The sequence below is a fragment of the Ursus americanus genome, chromosome 29 (genome assembly GCF_024610735.1).
Source record: "Ursus americanus isolate L20-20 chromosome 29, mUrsAme1.1.p, whole genome shotgun sequence".
NCBI classification, from domain to species: domain Eukaryota; kingdom Metazoa; phylum Chordata; class Mammalia; order Carnivora; family Ursidae; genus Ursus; species Ursus americanus.
Window position 1 is genome coordinate 10,116,894 of NC_142155.1, and position 12,742 is coordinate 10,129,635.

Genomic DNA, 12,742 nt, shown 5'->3' on the forward strand with positions numbered 1-12,742 from the left:
GGTGGTCCTTCCACCTCTTGGCAGGGGTGCGTGTGTCTAAGGAGAGGGCTGTTAGACCAAGGGCCTCTAGAGTTGGGGAAGGGGAGAGGGTATTGTATGAAAAGAAGGCCCAATTTTTAAATAGAAAAATCATCCTTTGTTTTCTTTTGCAAAAGCTTTACATGTTCATTGTAGAAATAATAGGAAATACAGATGAATAAAATGAAGAAAGTATAACTATGACCTCATCACTTGCAGGTAAATGTTCATACATTGTTATAAATATTTCCGGACTTTTCCCTCTAAGTACATGAATTTATACACACACACACAGCAAAATGGAATAACTTATTTTTTATAATCATCTTTTCACGTCAATAATTTTTGCTTTCTAGCACCATTTCTAATGTCTGATATTATTTCATTATATTGATTATATCCTAGAAATGGAATTGGTGGATGGGATGTGTCCAAGCTTAGGCATATGTACAGGCTTTTGATACATGTTGCCAAATTGCCTTCCAGAAATGATGCATCCATTTATATTCAGAAAGTCTATTTTGAGTGCAACATAAAGCCCTGTAACGGGTAACTCTTGACTCAGCTGTTCATGGGCTTTCAGCCAAATTCCTAGGGAGGAGACTGTGGAAACCAGAGGACACTGAAAATCTGTGCCTCCAGTGACTCAGGACACTCGGAGGCTTGATGGGGGAGTGTCCAGTGCTGGTGGAGGGGGCATTTCCTACCTTAACAGTGTGACAGGTGGAGGGAAGCCTGGCAGGATCCGCACGTCCTGCCTCGGAGACAGGAGCTGCAAGCTCCACCAGGAGGGGCCCATCGGGTAGGCAGCGAGGCGTCTACTTGGAGAGCATGGCATCCATGACGTTGTGGAGAATGAAGAGGTGTGAAGAGGGGACTCGTGTTGCTCGCTTGAGAGTGGGAGTAGTATCCCTGGGGATCCCTGAATGAGCTGGGAGGAACCCGTGGGCTGAGGTTCCAGGGATTTCACTGCAGGGAGCCTGAGATCACTGAGATTATGACCCCTGGTTGTTAATTTAATCCCTCAGGCTTTCAGAGCCTGGGAAAATACAGGTTCTACTAGGGAATGAGAATAGAAGGACTGATAGCCTTTGCAGTTTGTATGCATATTCATGAAAGATGCTATTTGACTTTGGTTCTTTGCCCAGTATAAGAGATCCCAGGGGGGCATACTTAAAAGGAAAACCAAGCTAATCTTAAACGAAAAAGAAACTGTTTTATAAACATGAAAATTATATGGCACTCAATAAAATGTGTTGGCAAGTGAACTTCTGACACATTGTATGATAAATAAAGTAGGTTAGCTCCTCTTGGGAGAAGAACTTGAATTCCACTTATCATTAGATAAGAACTTTCAACAGGAATCTCGCTAAGGAAGATAAGCGGTGGTCTCTGATGTACTGGTGGAGAGAGTATAGTAGAAAAGGGAAGAGCACCTTCATGGTTGTCCAGAAAGGTACTGTTACCCTTCTTACTGTGTTTTAAAGACATTCACAGAGCACCTGGTCATCTTTGGCCATGGGCCTTTGCTCGTCAGACATGACCTATACGTGAGAAGGACAGTCATGTTGATCTTGATAGAGACTTTGTCCGAGAAATAATGTGTTGTAGATAAGAGTAAAGAAGGAACAACATTTTGTTTGACTTCTTTGAAATGTAGATTTAGCTGCCAAAGTTGCTCCCAAAAGTAAACTTACGTTCTGTACATTTGCCCAAGGCAATGAATAAATTTCCAATAAAACAAACAAACAATTCCTTCCTTGGGGTTGTTTTCTTCTATCTTCAAGTGGTACCATGGAGAATTAATTACTTCATAATCTTGCTCACGATAGCCTATCAAATTAAACACAGTTATGGAAAAACAGGGCTTACCGTCTATCACTGGTTTTGGCTGAGAACTTTTGAGGCGCAGCGAGGGCCGGAAGCGGGTTCGGTCATTGAAACTCCAGCTCTTCTGCACTTTGGTGGGGCTGCCCTCGGCGGTGATGTCGGTGCTCGGGGACCTCCTGTCACCTACTGAGGCTTGTCTGCTCTTAATACTCTGGCCCCTTGGGCTAGCCATGCGTACTCGCTCCTTAAAACTTAGCTTCTGACTGTGGACAACAGAGGCATGATTATTCCATTTCAAGCAATTTCTTCCACTCCACTTGGGTAAATACTTTGATGAAACTGTATATTATATTTCAATAGACAAAATGGTTTCAGCGAGTAGGAGCATAGCAATATATTCTTCCCTTATTTTAAACTGGAGCTTTATTTAATCTGTTTGCATTCGTTTGAACTCACTCTCACTGTACAGGTAGACACACCCTTCCTGGATTCATCACAGAAAGGACTGACATCGGGTAGGGTAGTTTGTACACAATTAAACTGGAAATAATCAAGAACTGGTTCGGTGTTTGCTTTAGAAATAGATTTTAGCTTTAACCTCAACTTTTGAGATTGAAAGAAAGTAATTTTTTTTTATTTGGGAGCGTATCTCTGTAATTTCTAAGCATTTCTACAGGGATGACAGTTACATATACCTATATATCCACATTCTGCATGCATTTCATATCCCAGGCAAGATTATGATATCCATAAATTCATGCAATCTCATAGCAGTTGGTAGTACTGCATACATAATATTAAACATACAACATTTAACACCCATTCCTTTTATGCTTGCATTCATTCTTGGAGACAAAAACCACACAACGTAGAACAGCCCCAACATATAATGAATGTGATGACTGATTAACAGAATGAGATGTTATGTTCACTAACACAATTTCCTGCTATTAAACAGGTTATTGATTTGCTGTGGCAGCTACTGGTAAATTATATTTGTTCAGACATTCAGTTCTCAGATGCCAGCGAGGACTGAAATGCTGTGGGTTGATAAAGGAAACATTAACAACAACAACAAAACCCAAAGTGCATCTCCATGCTTTCCTCATCAAAAGATGTGGTGTGATGTGGTGGGAAGGGCAAGTTGGAATCAAAGAGACTTGGGGTTTGGAGTCCTCATCTCTAACATAAAGATGAAAATAGCAACACGGCTAAGGGATTTTTGTGGGACCCAAGTGAACTGTAAGAGGTGCTGAGTCCCCATTTGGTTTGTGTTCTGGTTTCATGTATAAAGCCCTGTGTTATTCATCAGAAAATGACACCGGTATCTAGTGAGAGGCCCAGGACTCTTCGGGGTCTGAAGAAACAAAGGGTGAAGGGTCTGAGGGCAGTAACTTGGGGCAGCTACTCTGAGAGGCTGAGACCTGCAGTCATGCTGCAGTCTTTGTGGGGGCATGAAGGAGGCAGTGTTCTCATGGACACGGATTATCTGAGACGAAGTGGAGCCCTTGTTTTTTCCACTTACCGCAATGTCCACTGTCCCCAGCTGCAGCATGCCAACAGCAAATGTGTTTAGTGGTTATGTGTTTTGTAGCTAACAAGAAACAGTAACATTTATTTTTCCATGCCTAGTTGCTTAACAAATGATATTCTAAAAAAACACCACATTTTATGTGTTTACGTGAAAACAAATCAAATAATGAACTATGGTGATCAGAAAGTCCTGGTAACAATAAACAAGTCGACCATGCAACTGACAGCTCCCCTCTGAAATGCAGACGTAGCTATGTCCAGCATGACTAGCTGAAGGCACATGCAAAGAACAGGCTGGGCAGTTTTGTGATGGGGTCAGGTGGGTTCAAGAGTTCTTTAAAACAATCCCGTCAGTCCAAGGCTTTCTCTGCACTTGACAAATGCATGATTAAATGGTAGATCACATCAAACAACAGCAACGATAACATATAAAACTGCATCTTTTTATGCCGAGGCTAGGCTCTCCATGTCATCCCAAACCTTCCAATCATTTAAACAGATCTTCAAAAGGATAGGGCCCAAAATGTCACCTCTTCTCAAGCTTCGTTTTTTTTTTTTTTTTTAATTGTAAAAATTTCACATCTCTCTTCAGTTTCAGCACATTTGTTCCATCATTTCAATTTATGGTGATCGGGTTTGGGAACATACGCTCAGCTCTGCACCTTTATTTAGATTAACGAGTGGCTGAAGTTTACATAGCTATCACTACAAGTGTTCTCCCTGTACTTTATCTGGTTGATTACCTCTTCCGGAACCCAGAGATGCTAATTACTACAGAAGGTTGAGTTTCGTTAATATCATTGTCTCAAGCTTTAAAGACGTATCTCTTTCTTATACCAACTAAATGAAGAGGAAACTGATGAAAACTTCATAAAACCATTTAATATGAAATTTAGTTTTTCCTTTTTAAAAATTTCAATTACTGAAAAAGTAAAAAAATCTGAAATAACTATCAGCGTCAAACCCTCCATGGCTAATTTACAATAATGAAATATTTAAAAACAATTGCTCCTATGAAAATATTTTTAAAAGTAGCCTCTATGAAACATTTTGATAACATCTCTGATTATTCATGGAAGTGGAGATAATATTTTTCTCTGAATCTTAGTACTATTTAAAGCACTTAAAGTTGATATAAATGAGTTCTAGGTACCATGTCCCTTTTTGTCCTTTTTAACTGCATGGATATTTGCCAATGTCTAATATTAAAAGAATTATCAAAAGTCATTTTAAAGCAAATCCAACAAATTACATATGAAATTAGAAAAAAAAAGATGAACATTTTAACTCTCTCTTTTGACATAAATGTATGAAGGTCAAGAATAAAATCTTAACCCAGAACTTTTTAACCAGGCAAAATTTTGTTCTCCAAGCAAAGACCTGGTCTTACAAAAAAGCTCGCTCCTATTAGTTTTTCTACTTCTTTTCCCCTTTGGAAATCAACAGAGCATCTTGATTACATGACTATTAAACTGATTAGATGGCTGTTATTGAAAATGCACATTGATTAAAAATAGAGACTCTTCACTGGTCCATTCAAGTTTTCATTATTTTCCTACTTTTTTTTTGTCACATCTATAAACACATTTTTTTTTTTTTTTAAAGTAGGCTCCATGCCCGACATGGGGCTTGAACCCATGACCCTGAGACGGAGAGTCACAGGCTCTGCCAGCCAGGTGCCTCTATAAACATGGTTTTTGAGGAAGATTTATGTACGTGTTTTTAGGAAGATTGTCAAAGATTATTCCTAGGAGACCAACAAGAAGCCCCCTTTCTGGAGAAAGTAACCCAAAGGACATGGTGGTCACTGACTGTGGCATCTTTGAGTAAGCAGTCACCTCCCCAGCTGAGGACTCTACTAGGGGGCGCCTGCACAACTATGGGGAATTGTGCAAGGGAATTCTTCCCCTGGAGAAACCAGACGTACAAGTTACACAAATGGCTCAGCATGCAGGCTACAACTGGATGTTCCCTGCCAGGGAACTGTGTGGCATTACCGTAACCCCACGGTAATCCTCTTGGACTTTGAATGCTGTAGTCCTTGTTATACTTAATCAGGGTTTTAGCCCTTCAGAGGATAAGCATTCTACAAATTCTCGCCTCAGGCACAATATGGCGACTGAGCCGTAACAATCCAGTGCGTGCAGCAGCTCAGCAGCTGTCCCACCACAAGGAGGCGCCAAGGGGCCGACTGCCAGGGCTGTGCGGGACCCTGCCTATTTGGCCCTGGGGTAGAGTATCAAAGCAGGCAACAGGCAACAAGGAAAATTACAAGCGGGTTGAAAACCTCATTCAAGAAGTCCTTAGGAAGAGTGAGTCTCTGAGCAGGGCTCAGGTAGGATGGCGGTGTAACCTGGTCATGCACCTGAGGTTAGTTGGCATTCTCAAATTCATGTCAATAGCCGGGATGCTGGGTACCTCTGCTTCCGTGAGGTGTACATTCGGAAGAGCTTCTGCTTATTACTACAGAACTTACTAGGAGTGAGGGAAATAGAGCAGCACATTACTAAGCATTTCACCACCTCGAAGTGCTTAGGGATTTTTCTTTTTAGAACAACAAAGCCATTTGGCTTTATTGTTTTTCAGATACAAGTATACAGACTATTTAAGCAGTAAGTACTAATACGGAGTTTAATTGTGCTGCTTGGAATATAATCAGTGCACTTAATGGTGAGGTTGAAATAACTGGATGTGAAACAGGCATTAAAATGATGGTAGCCTGTGTGTTAGCATCGGATTCATAGGAAAATAAGAACACAAATATTTTAAAATATAGCAACCCTTGTAATAAATAGCAATGCAACACAGTATAAACGAGGAATAAAATATTGCAGTATTTTAGAAAATAAATATTGATAGGAATCAATGAAGTTGGTAACATTAATTGCTCTGAAATGTTAAAAAAGGTTCTTGATTTGTATAAAATACCTGCAGTTAAAGTTAATATCGATAACTAATTGTCCGAATACATTCTCAAAAAAGTCAGAAGAAAAGAGTCTAGGTCACTAGCTTCTTAAAAAAAGAGTTTCTTATTTTAAGTCTTTTGATGTGTTTTCAAAGACTAAATCCTTTCCCTCTATCAATAAATACGAACAGAAGGAGAGCCCATTTTCAAAAGATTGTTTTTGAAACAATCTAACATTTTGCCCATAAGGACACAAGTTGATTATGCTGAAAAAAAAAAAGTCTCGTCTTACTTAGTTTAACAACACATGCAGATCATTTACTGCACACAGAAGAAAGAAAATGTAAATAATGGAAAACAAACACCCAAGAAATACAAGAACGCACAGTCTTTTCCGTCAGCATCCTCGAGTTCTCTCCTGAGAACCACACATCTCAGAACCTAATAGAGCCAACCACGCAGGAGCCATTTGGACAAAGCACTCAGTGGATCACCGCAGAAGATGGTAACGTAATAAAAGAATATAATTTATGCTTTAACTTTTAAGACATGCGTCTTTGTAAGAGTCTCACAAGACCCTGTTAAAGCAGCTTTAGATAGTCTAATAAGTCTGACAGGGTTCCATTTAACGCCTAGAGACTGTGGTCAAGGCAGCTTAACTATGAAGCACGCACACAGGCAACAACTGTTGATTAAGGAGACAGGGTAGGCAGAGGTAGCGAGGTTTAGAGACAGTCTCTGAACTTCCGTTGGCATGATCTATTCTCGTAGCGCTCAACCTGAATAGGCAGGAAGAAGTAAGAGCCTTTTTGTGGCAGTGTGTACAAGATGGCTAACTGACCTCCTTGTCAAGGAGGAAGGGAGGAGGACAGAAAAATCTCAAGGTGAGAATCCCGGTTTAACTTGGTTAGATGGGTTTATAGGTAAATTCTGTTTTCTGAAAGTGACCATTTGTACCACAACTGAGAAAAACTATCCAGTTTAAAAAGATGAGTTGGACAAATTACTTAATGGGATGATTAATTACAATGCAGTCAATAAACATATTCACCACATATGAGATTGGAACTGCTTTAACGGGAAGACAGAGGAAAACAAATGAATCATTAAACGATACTAGAGAAGCTGCATTTACGATGTAAGCAGAGGAGGAACAGAGCAGGCTCAGTTGAGTCTAACAGTAATTTGTACCTGACCCTGTACCGAAGACATTACTTTAACGTCTCAGAGAGACACTATTTCAACTGTTGTTAAATTTAGCTCCTCTTGAGACCGATGGTTTGTATTTTTAAAGAAAAATTCTGGACCCGTTGCAAACAATGCAAAAGCGTGACGGAACTGGATGTCTTTCCCTAGGCCAAATTTGTTTAAACATACCCTAACCTCAGTGTAGAAAGACAAAAATCTCTCTACCCAGAAAATTCCAAAGCAGGGACCCTCGTTAGCTATGGGGGTATACGGATGTGTGGGATGCCTCACTACATTCTGCAGCAAGAAAAGTCTCTCTGTGTCTGGCCCGGTCATTCCCAGGGAGCAAATGCCAGGCACCGGGAGACAGTTCCTGGCTACTGTGCTAAACCCATCTATGCTTGAATTACTCCCAGTTCTGAACACGCTGAAAAGCCATGAGGAAAGATTTAGGAGACGCCAGGCTCTGAGATCTCTGGAAGATAACAGAGTTGGCTGAAGTTTCTCTCTCCTGCTTATCTGAATCACCATCAGTAACCCAATGGCCCCAAACACAGTAAAGGGCTTTGCACTTGGGTGGTGTTAATCAGTCCATTTGAAATCGGGTCAAGGATTAATCAACAAAAGTCTGGACCCAAATCTGCTCTCTTCCAAGAAACAATCCACATTATAAATGCATTTTCCTTCGTGCATATTTTGCTTGAGTAAGGGAAAATCTGTTTTCCTTAAGATGGTACTGTTGCTATTGTAGTCTTGTTGCATTCATTATGCAGCACTATGAATTCCATTGCCTACGGAACACAACATGGTGAAAGCTAAGGTAATATTAAAATGGGAGCTTCAGCTTGTTTCCTTCAGATTATTGAAATGTTTTTACTTTTTCATTGTCTCTCTTTTTGTATATTTCCTCTTGCCCATTTTTGTTGGTGTTTTCTCTTTCTCCGTGAACTACCTGAGGTCAGGGACATTTCATTACTCTATCTAAGAATTGTTTAGGGAGCACATTCTCTGTCACAGCTCTGTACAGGGTGTTGTGATACATAATTGGGGGACAGAAGACCTGAGTGTACCAAGTAAGGCATGCATGCTAAATGGTAATACAGGACATGTTTCACGGTGGTTTTGCCAAATGTCCAATGACCATAGAGAAGCAAGAAATCTCTGTGTAACATACTTCGGTGTTTCTGTATATGTTCAAGACTACAGGTGAGTCATTTTTGACACCCTTAGTCATAAGCATGTAGAATAAATTCTGATGTCTTAGGTGTATGTGAACATCATGAAATTTAAAAAAATTTGGTCGGTAGTCTTTTTGAATCTTGAGAGCTGATTCGGAGTTTCATTTTTGGAGTGAGGAACAGAAGCTCCAGAATTACACTTTAATTTTGTCTTTGCTTCCTGCCTTGGTAACATCTGGAAAAAGTGCAATATTGTGTCAGCCCAGGGGGACCCCTCACTCAGGACTGCCATACAAGGTCACACTTTTGCCAGCACCTCCTCATGATTCAGATTTCCCCTTTAGGTGTCAATAGCTCTGTTTTGGAGGATGAAACCAAGACAGGTGACCTTACTCTCAGGTAGCTACGGAGTTGGTGCCAAAGACAGTCTCTGCCTTTAGGATTTGGAGACAAATTACCCTTTGACATAATTTGTAAATGGATAGCTCCTGAAACAGGAAAGCTTTTCAAATATCACCAAATAGATTAAATGGCTTATAATGGCTATGATTTATTTTGTGTAACTCTTTTCAAGTAAAATTGCCACAACAGGAGGACGGAGGGATTTGCAGGGAGTCTAGACAAAAGAGGACGAAACGGTCAGAATTGTAGAGACTGCCTCTTCTAGAGTCTATTCAAAGAATGTTCTGAGTCTAATGACCAGAACCTCTCTTTGGGCAGAAATATCTCTAAAGTAGACAAGACCAAATCTTCAGGCTACTAAAACTTTCTGGAAATATCACTGAGGAATATCTAGTGACCTTGGCTCTAACTCTTTGTCTACCAAGTAAGAGAAGGGTCTTTAATGCCATCCCTGTGTAGGCTTACATACCTCGGTGGAGTGTTGTGTGTCCTGCCACATCTCTCTCTCATCACGGATGCATTTATGTTCTGGCTTGTGAATCTTTTAAGTGTTAATATAATGCAGAAATGGATGACCCAGAACCTCATCACCCCAAGTGAACTTTCGAAACTAGTTTCAGTACTGTATAAATATAATTAATGTCATTAGTACAACAGTACGAAACTAAAGCAACAATCCCTGGACTCCCATTGGTCCCCACCCAATGGCCAACTCTGCGCAGGTGGAATGCCTCTGTTTCCTTGTTACTGACACAAGTAGCGATGATAGGAAAAATTTTTTTCTTCTTCCCTTCCAGGCACCTGGGATTCTCCTGCTGGTTCTGCCTCTACTACTCCTCACACCATCAGTGCTAATATTGGCTCTGTCCTTCGGGGCTTTGCTCCCAAAACCAGACTCTTTCTGGCACTCACTAACACAGAATAAAATGTTCTCTTTCACCTCCCATTCTTCCTAGGTCTAACTCTCTGCTCTTTAATCTGATCAAGCATTCCCTTGAAAGGCATGAAAGAATAGCCATAAATTATTTGGTGGAGTTTCTGGGAGGATTACCTTCTTCCTAAAGGATGGGGTGGTGGTGGGGAGGAGGCCCTTCTGAATGTTACTCAAGTAAACCAGTGCTTAATGAGCTGGGCATGTTACAGAGAGATTGTTCTTACCTCCTGTACACAGTGTTCCTTTTGCCCAAAAAACCCATTTTCTTACTCTAAAAGCACCCTGGTGAAGGGGAATATATCTTACACTGCTTCCCAGAATTGGAATACTTCGGTAAGGCTTCTGTCTGAGAAAATGGTAGCACGGAATAACCAAAGGCCATAATTATTATTTTCCCCCCAAGAATGTTCCATGACCTGCCTATTATAAAAAGCAGTGAGTTAGGGAGACACTGATGCTTCCAAGGGAGGGAAAAAAAAAAAAATCAATGAAACAGTAACCTTGCAGGCAATTTTGTGAAAGGTCACTTTTAATCATCTTGGTATTTGTTGATCAATTTTACTCACACGAGATACATTTAAAACATCGGTTAGGCATCAGATTTATAAACAAACATGGAGCAGAAGAGAAATCACAAACCTGCTTGATGTTTCCCCTTGTTCTTTCCTTCAGGTGCGTGCAGGCAGAAGAGAAATGATGATAAACCAGTGAATACATTTATAGCACTTGATAATGGAGGATGGGGAATAAAGCACCTTAAGTAATTCTTTTCAAGCAAGATCCACAGGAGCAGTATTCCTTATAATAAATGTACCCAACTTTTAAACATATATTCTTTGTGGCACAGACCTGAGCTGGCACAATTACTTAGCAAGACCAACAGTGTCCACAGGGAACCCAAAACTGTAGACTCCACGTTAACTAAAGTTATCCGTGGTTAAGAAAGTGGTTCTGATCTAACGGGCATGAACAAGGACTCTTCGAATGGTGCTGGGTTCCACTGTGGCTGTAGTCCCTGTGCTTTTTGGGTACAGGTTTTTGGGTTCCTAAATCTGGACTCATTAATGGGTGACTGTGGCCTTGTACTTCAATCACTAGTTGAGGAAGATTTTGTTTTCATATCGTATACAGTATGAATTCTCTCGGAGTAAATTAGGTGCATGGGAAATTGATCCCAACTGCCTGGGACTAGGGTTGGATGGTATTTTTAACAATCCATTTTAGCGAATTCAGGTCTGTGCAACAGGGTGTAGGGTCCCTGTACAAATGAGCTGTGTGCCCTCGGGCAAGCGCCTCACTTTCTTGGAGGTCTTGATTTTCTTACGAATAAATTGAAGGCCCTGGATTAGAGAACGTCTATCGTCTGACTTCTGACACTATCACACGGCATCCTTGGAGCTTGATAATTCCCCACCGCTTCATAACATACCAGACTCACTCCCTAAAAGAGCACATTTACCTGCGTTACACACTTTGCACAGCCTTCATTTTCTCTGAGAAGAAAATCAGGAAAAATACGTTCCCTCTGTAAATCCTTCTGTTATTAAAACAAAACTTTGAAATAGCAACTGCCAAGACCTTGAAAGCCTATGTGAGACCAGCCAGACCAGAAAGGAGAGTCGGAAGCTGCAGGTATATCCCTGGCAGGACTGAGTGGGTATGGCATGCCCCCTCACCCTGCCCCTGTCTCCACTGCACACTTGTCACACCTCTCTTCCACCCTACTCCCTGGAATAAGGTTGAGAAGTCAAAGCATTTCATTTTATCTCTAAAACTGCTGGGAACAAGAGCATGAGTTTGTGTTTTTCAATGACAGTGATGTCATTGATGATGATGCTATTGATAATATGATCTCTTCCTTGACCACCTATTTAAAATTACAGTCTCTAATGTCCCCCAAATTCCTTCTCTACTTTACTATTCTCCTTAGCACTACTGCCATCTAATCTATTACTTATTTTATTTATTTATTTATTTATTTATTTATTCATTCATTTATTTATTTATTTATTTATTTTCTCTTCCCAGTGTCCCTTGAATATACATTCCCTGAAGCCTGAGATTCTACCCTTTTTTTTTTCCCCTTTCACTGCTACATTTCTTGTGCCTGGAACAGTGCCTTGCAAAATAATGGCTGCTCCATGAATAGTTATTTAATGAATGCACAAATGAATGAATGAATCATCTCTTTAGAAGTTCTTAAACTCTGAACGTTATAGAAAATACACTATGTAAATAAAAAGAAGTTTTAGTCTATTTCTTATTACATCACTCTGCATTCAGTAAGCCAGTTAATTATAAATGTAAAAATATCCCTCTAAGTCATTGTAAATTATTCTCTTCACGGATCTACAAACTTGATTAAAGGAGGTTTGCTTTCTAAAGCAAAGGTTCTGAACTTGGCTTCAGGGGGCCTGTGAATACATTAAAATTGTAGGAAAAATTTTGATTTTTTTTTTTTTTTGCATTGAGTATTTTTTTGTGGGGAAGAGCCCATAATTATTATCATGTTCTCAATGGTTTAACAAAAACAACAGCAATAATAAAGACTAAGAACCACACAATCTGCAACAATAACATGTCGCTGGAGGGAGAGACGTTAGGGGATTCAGGTTCCCATGAACTTTGCCAGGGATGGCTGTGTCATTCAGGACAAGTACCTGTTATGCGGTAAATGGGGCCCAGACTCAGAGGTTAATGGGGGGTGCAGGGAAAGGACAATGAGGCGGATAGCTGACAGCCAGAGTGGAACAG

General features: G+C 40.4%; 1 protein-coding gene across 6 annotated transcripts in view; it reads right to left on the reverse strand.

Moving 5' to 3' along the window:
- Positions 1 to 12,742, reverse strand: part of KCNQ5 (potassium voltage-gated channel subfamily Q member 5) — a 489,286-nt gene that overhangs the window by 58,114 nt on the left and 418,430 nt on the right. For 3 of the 6 annotated variants that reach the window (XM_087856952.1, XM_087856950.1, XM_087856953.1), the window contains 3 exons: positions 10,628 to 10,654; positions 5,800 to 5,856; positions 1,891 to 2,111 (listed from right to left, as the gene is read on the reverse strand). In XM_087856952.1, coding sequence (XP_087713078.1) covers positions 1,891 to 2,111; positions 5,800 to 5,856; positions 10,628 to 10,654 — 305 coding nt within the window. The remainder of the gene's footprint in view (positions 1 to 1,890; positions 2,112 to 5,799; positions 5,857 to 10,627; positions 10,655 to 12,742) is intronic. The other 3 variants (XM_087856951.1, XM_045803651.2, XM_045803652.2) reach the window with 3 other exon arrangements.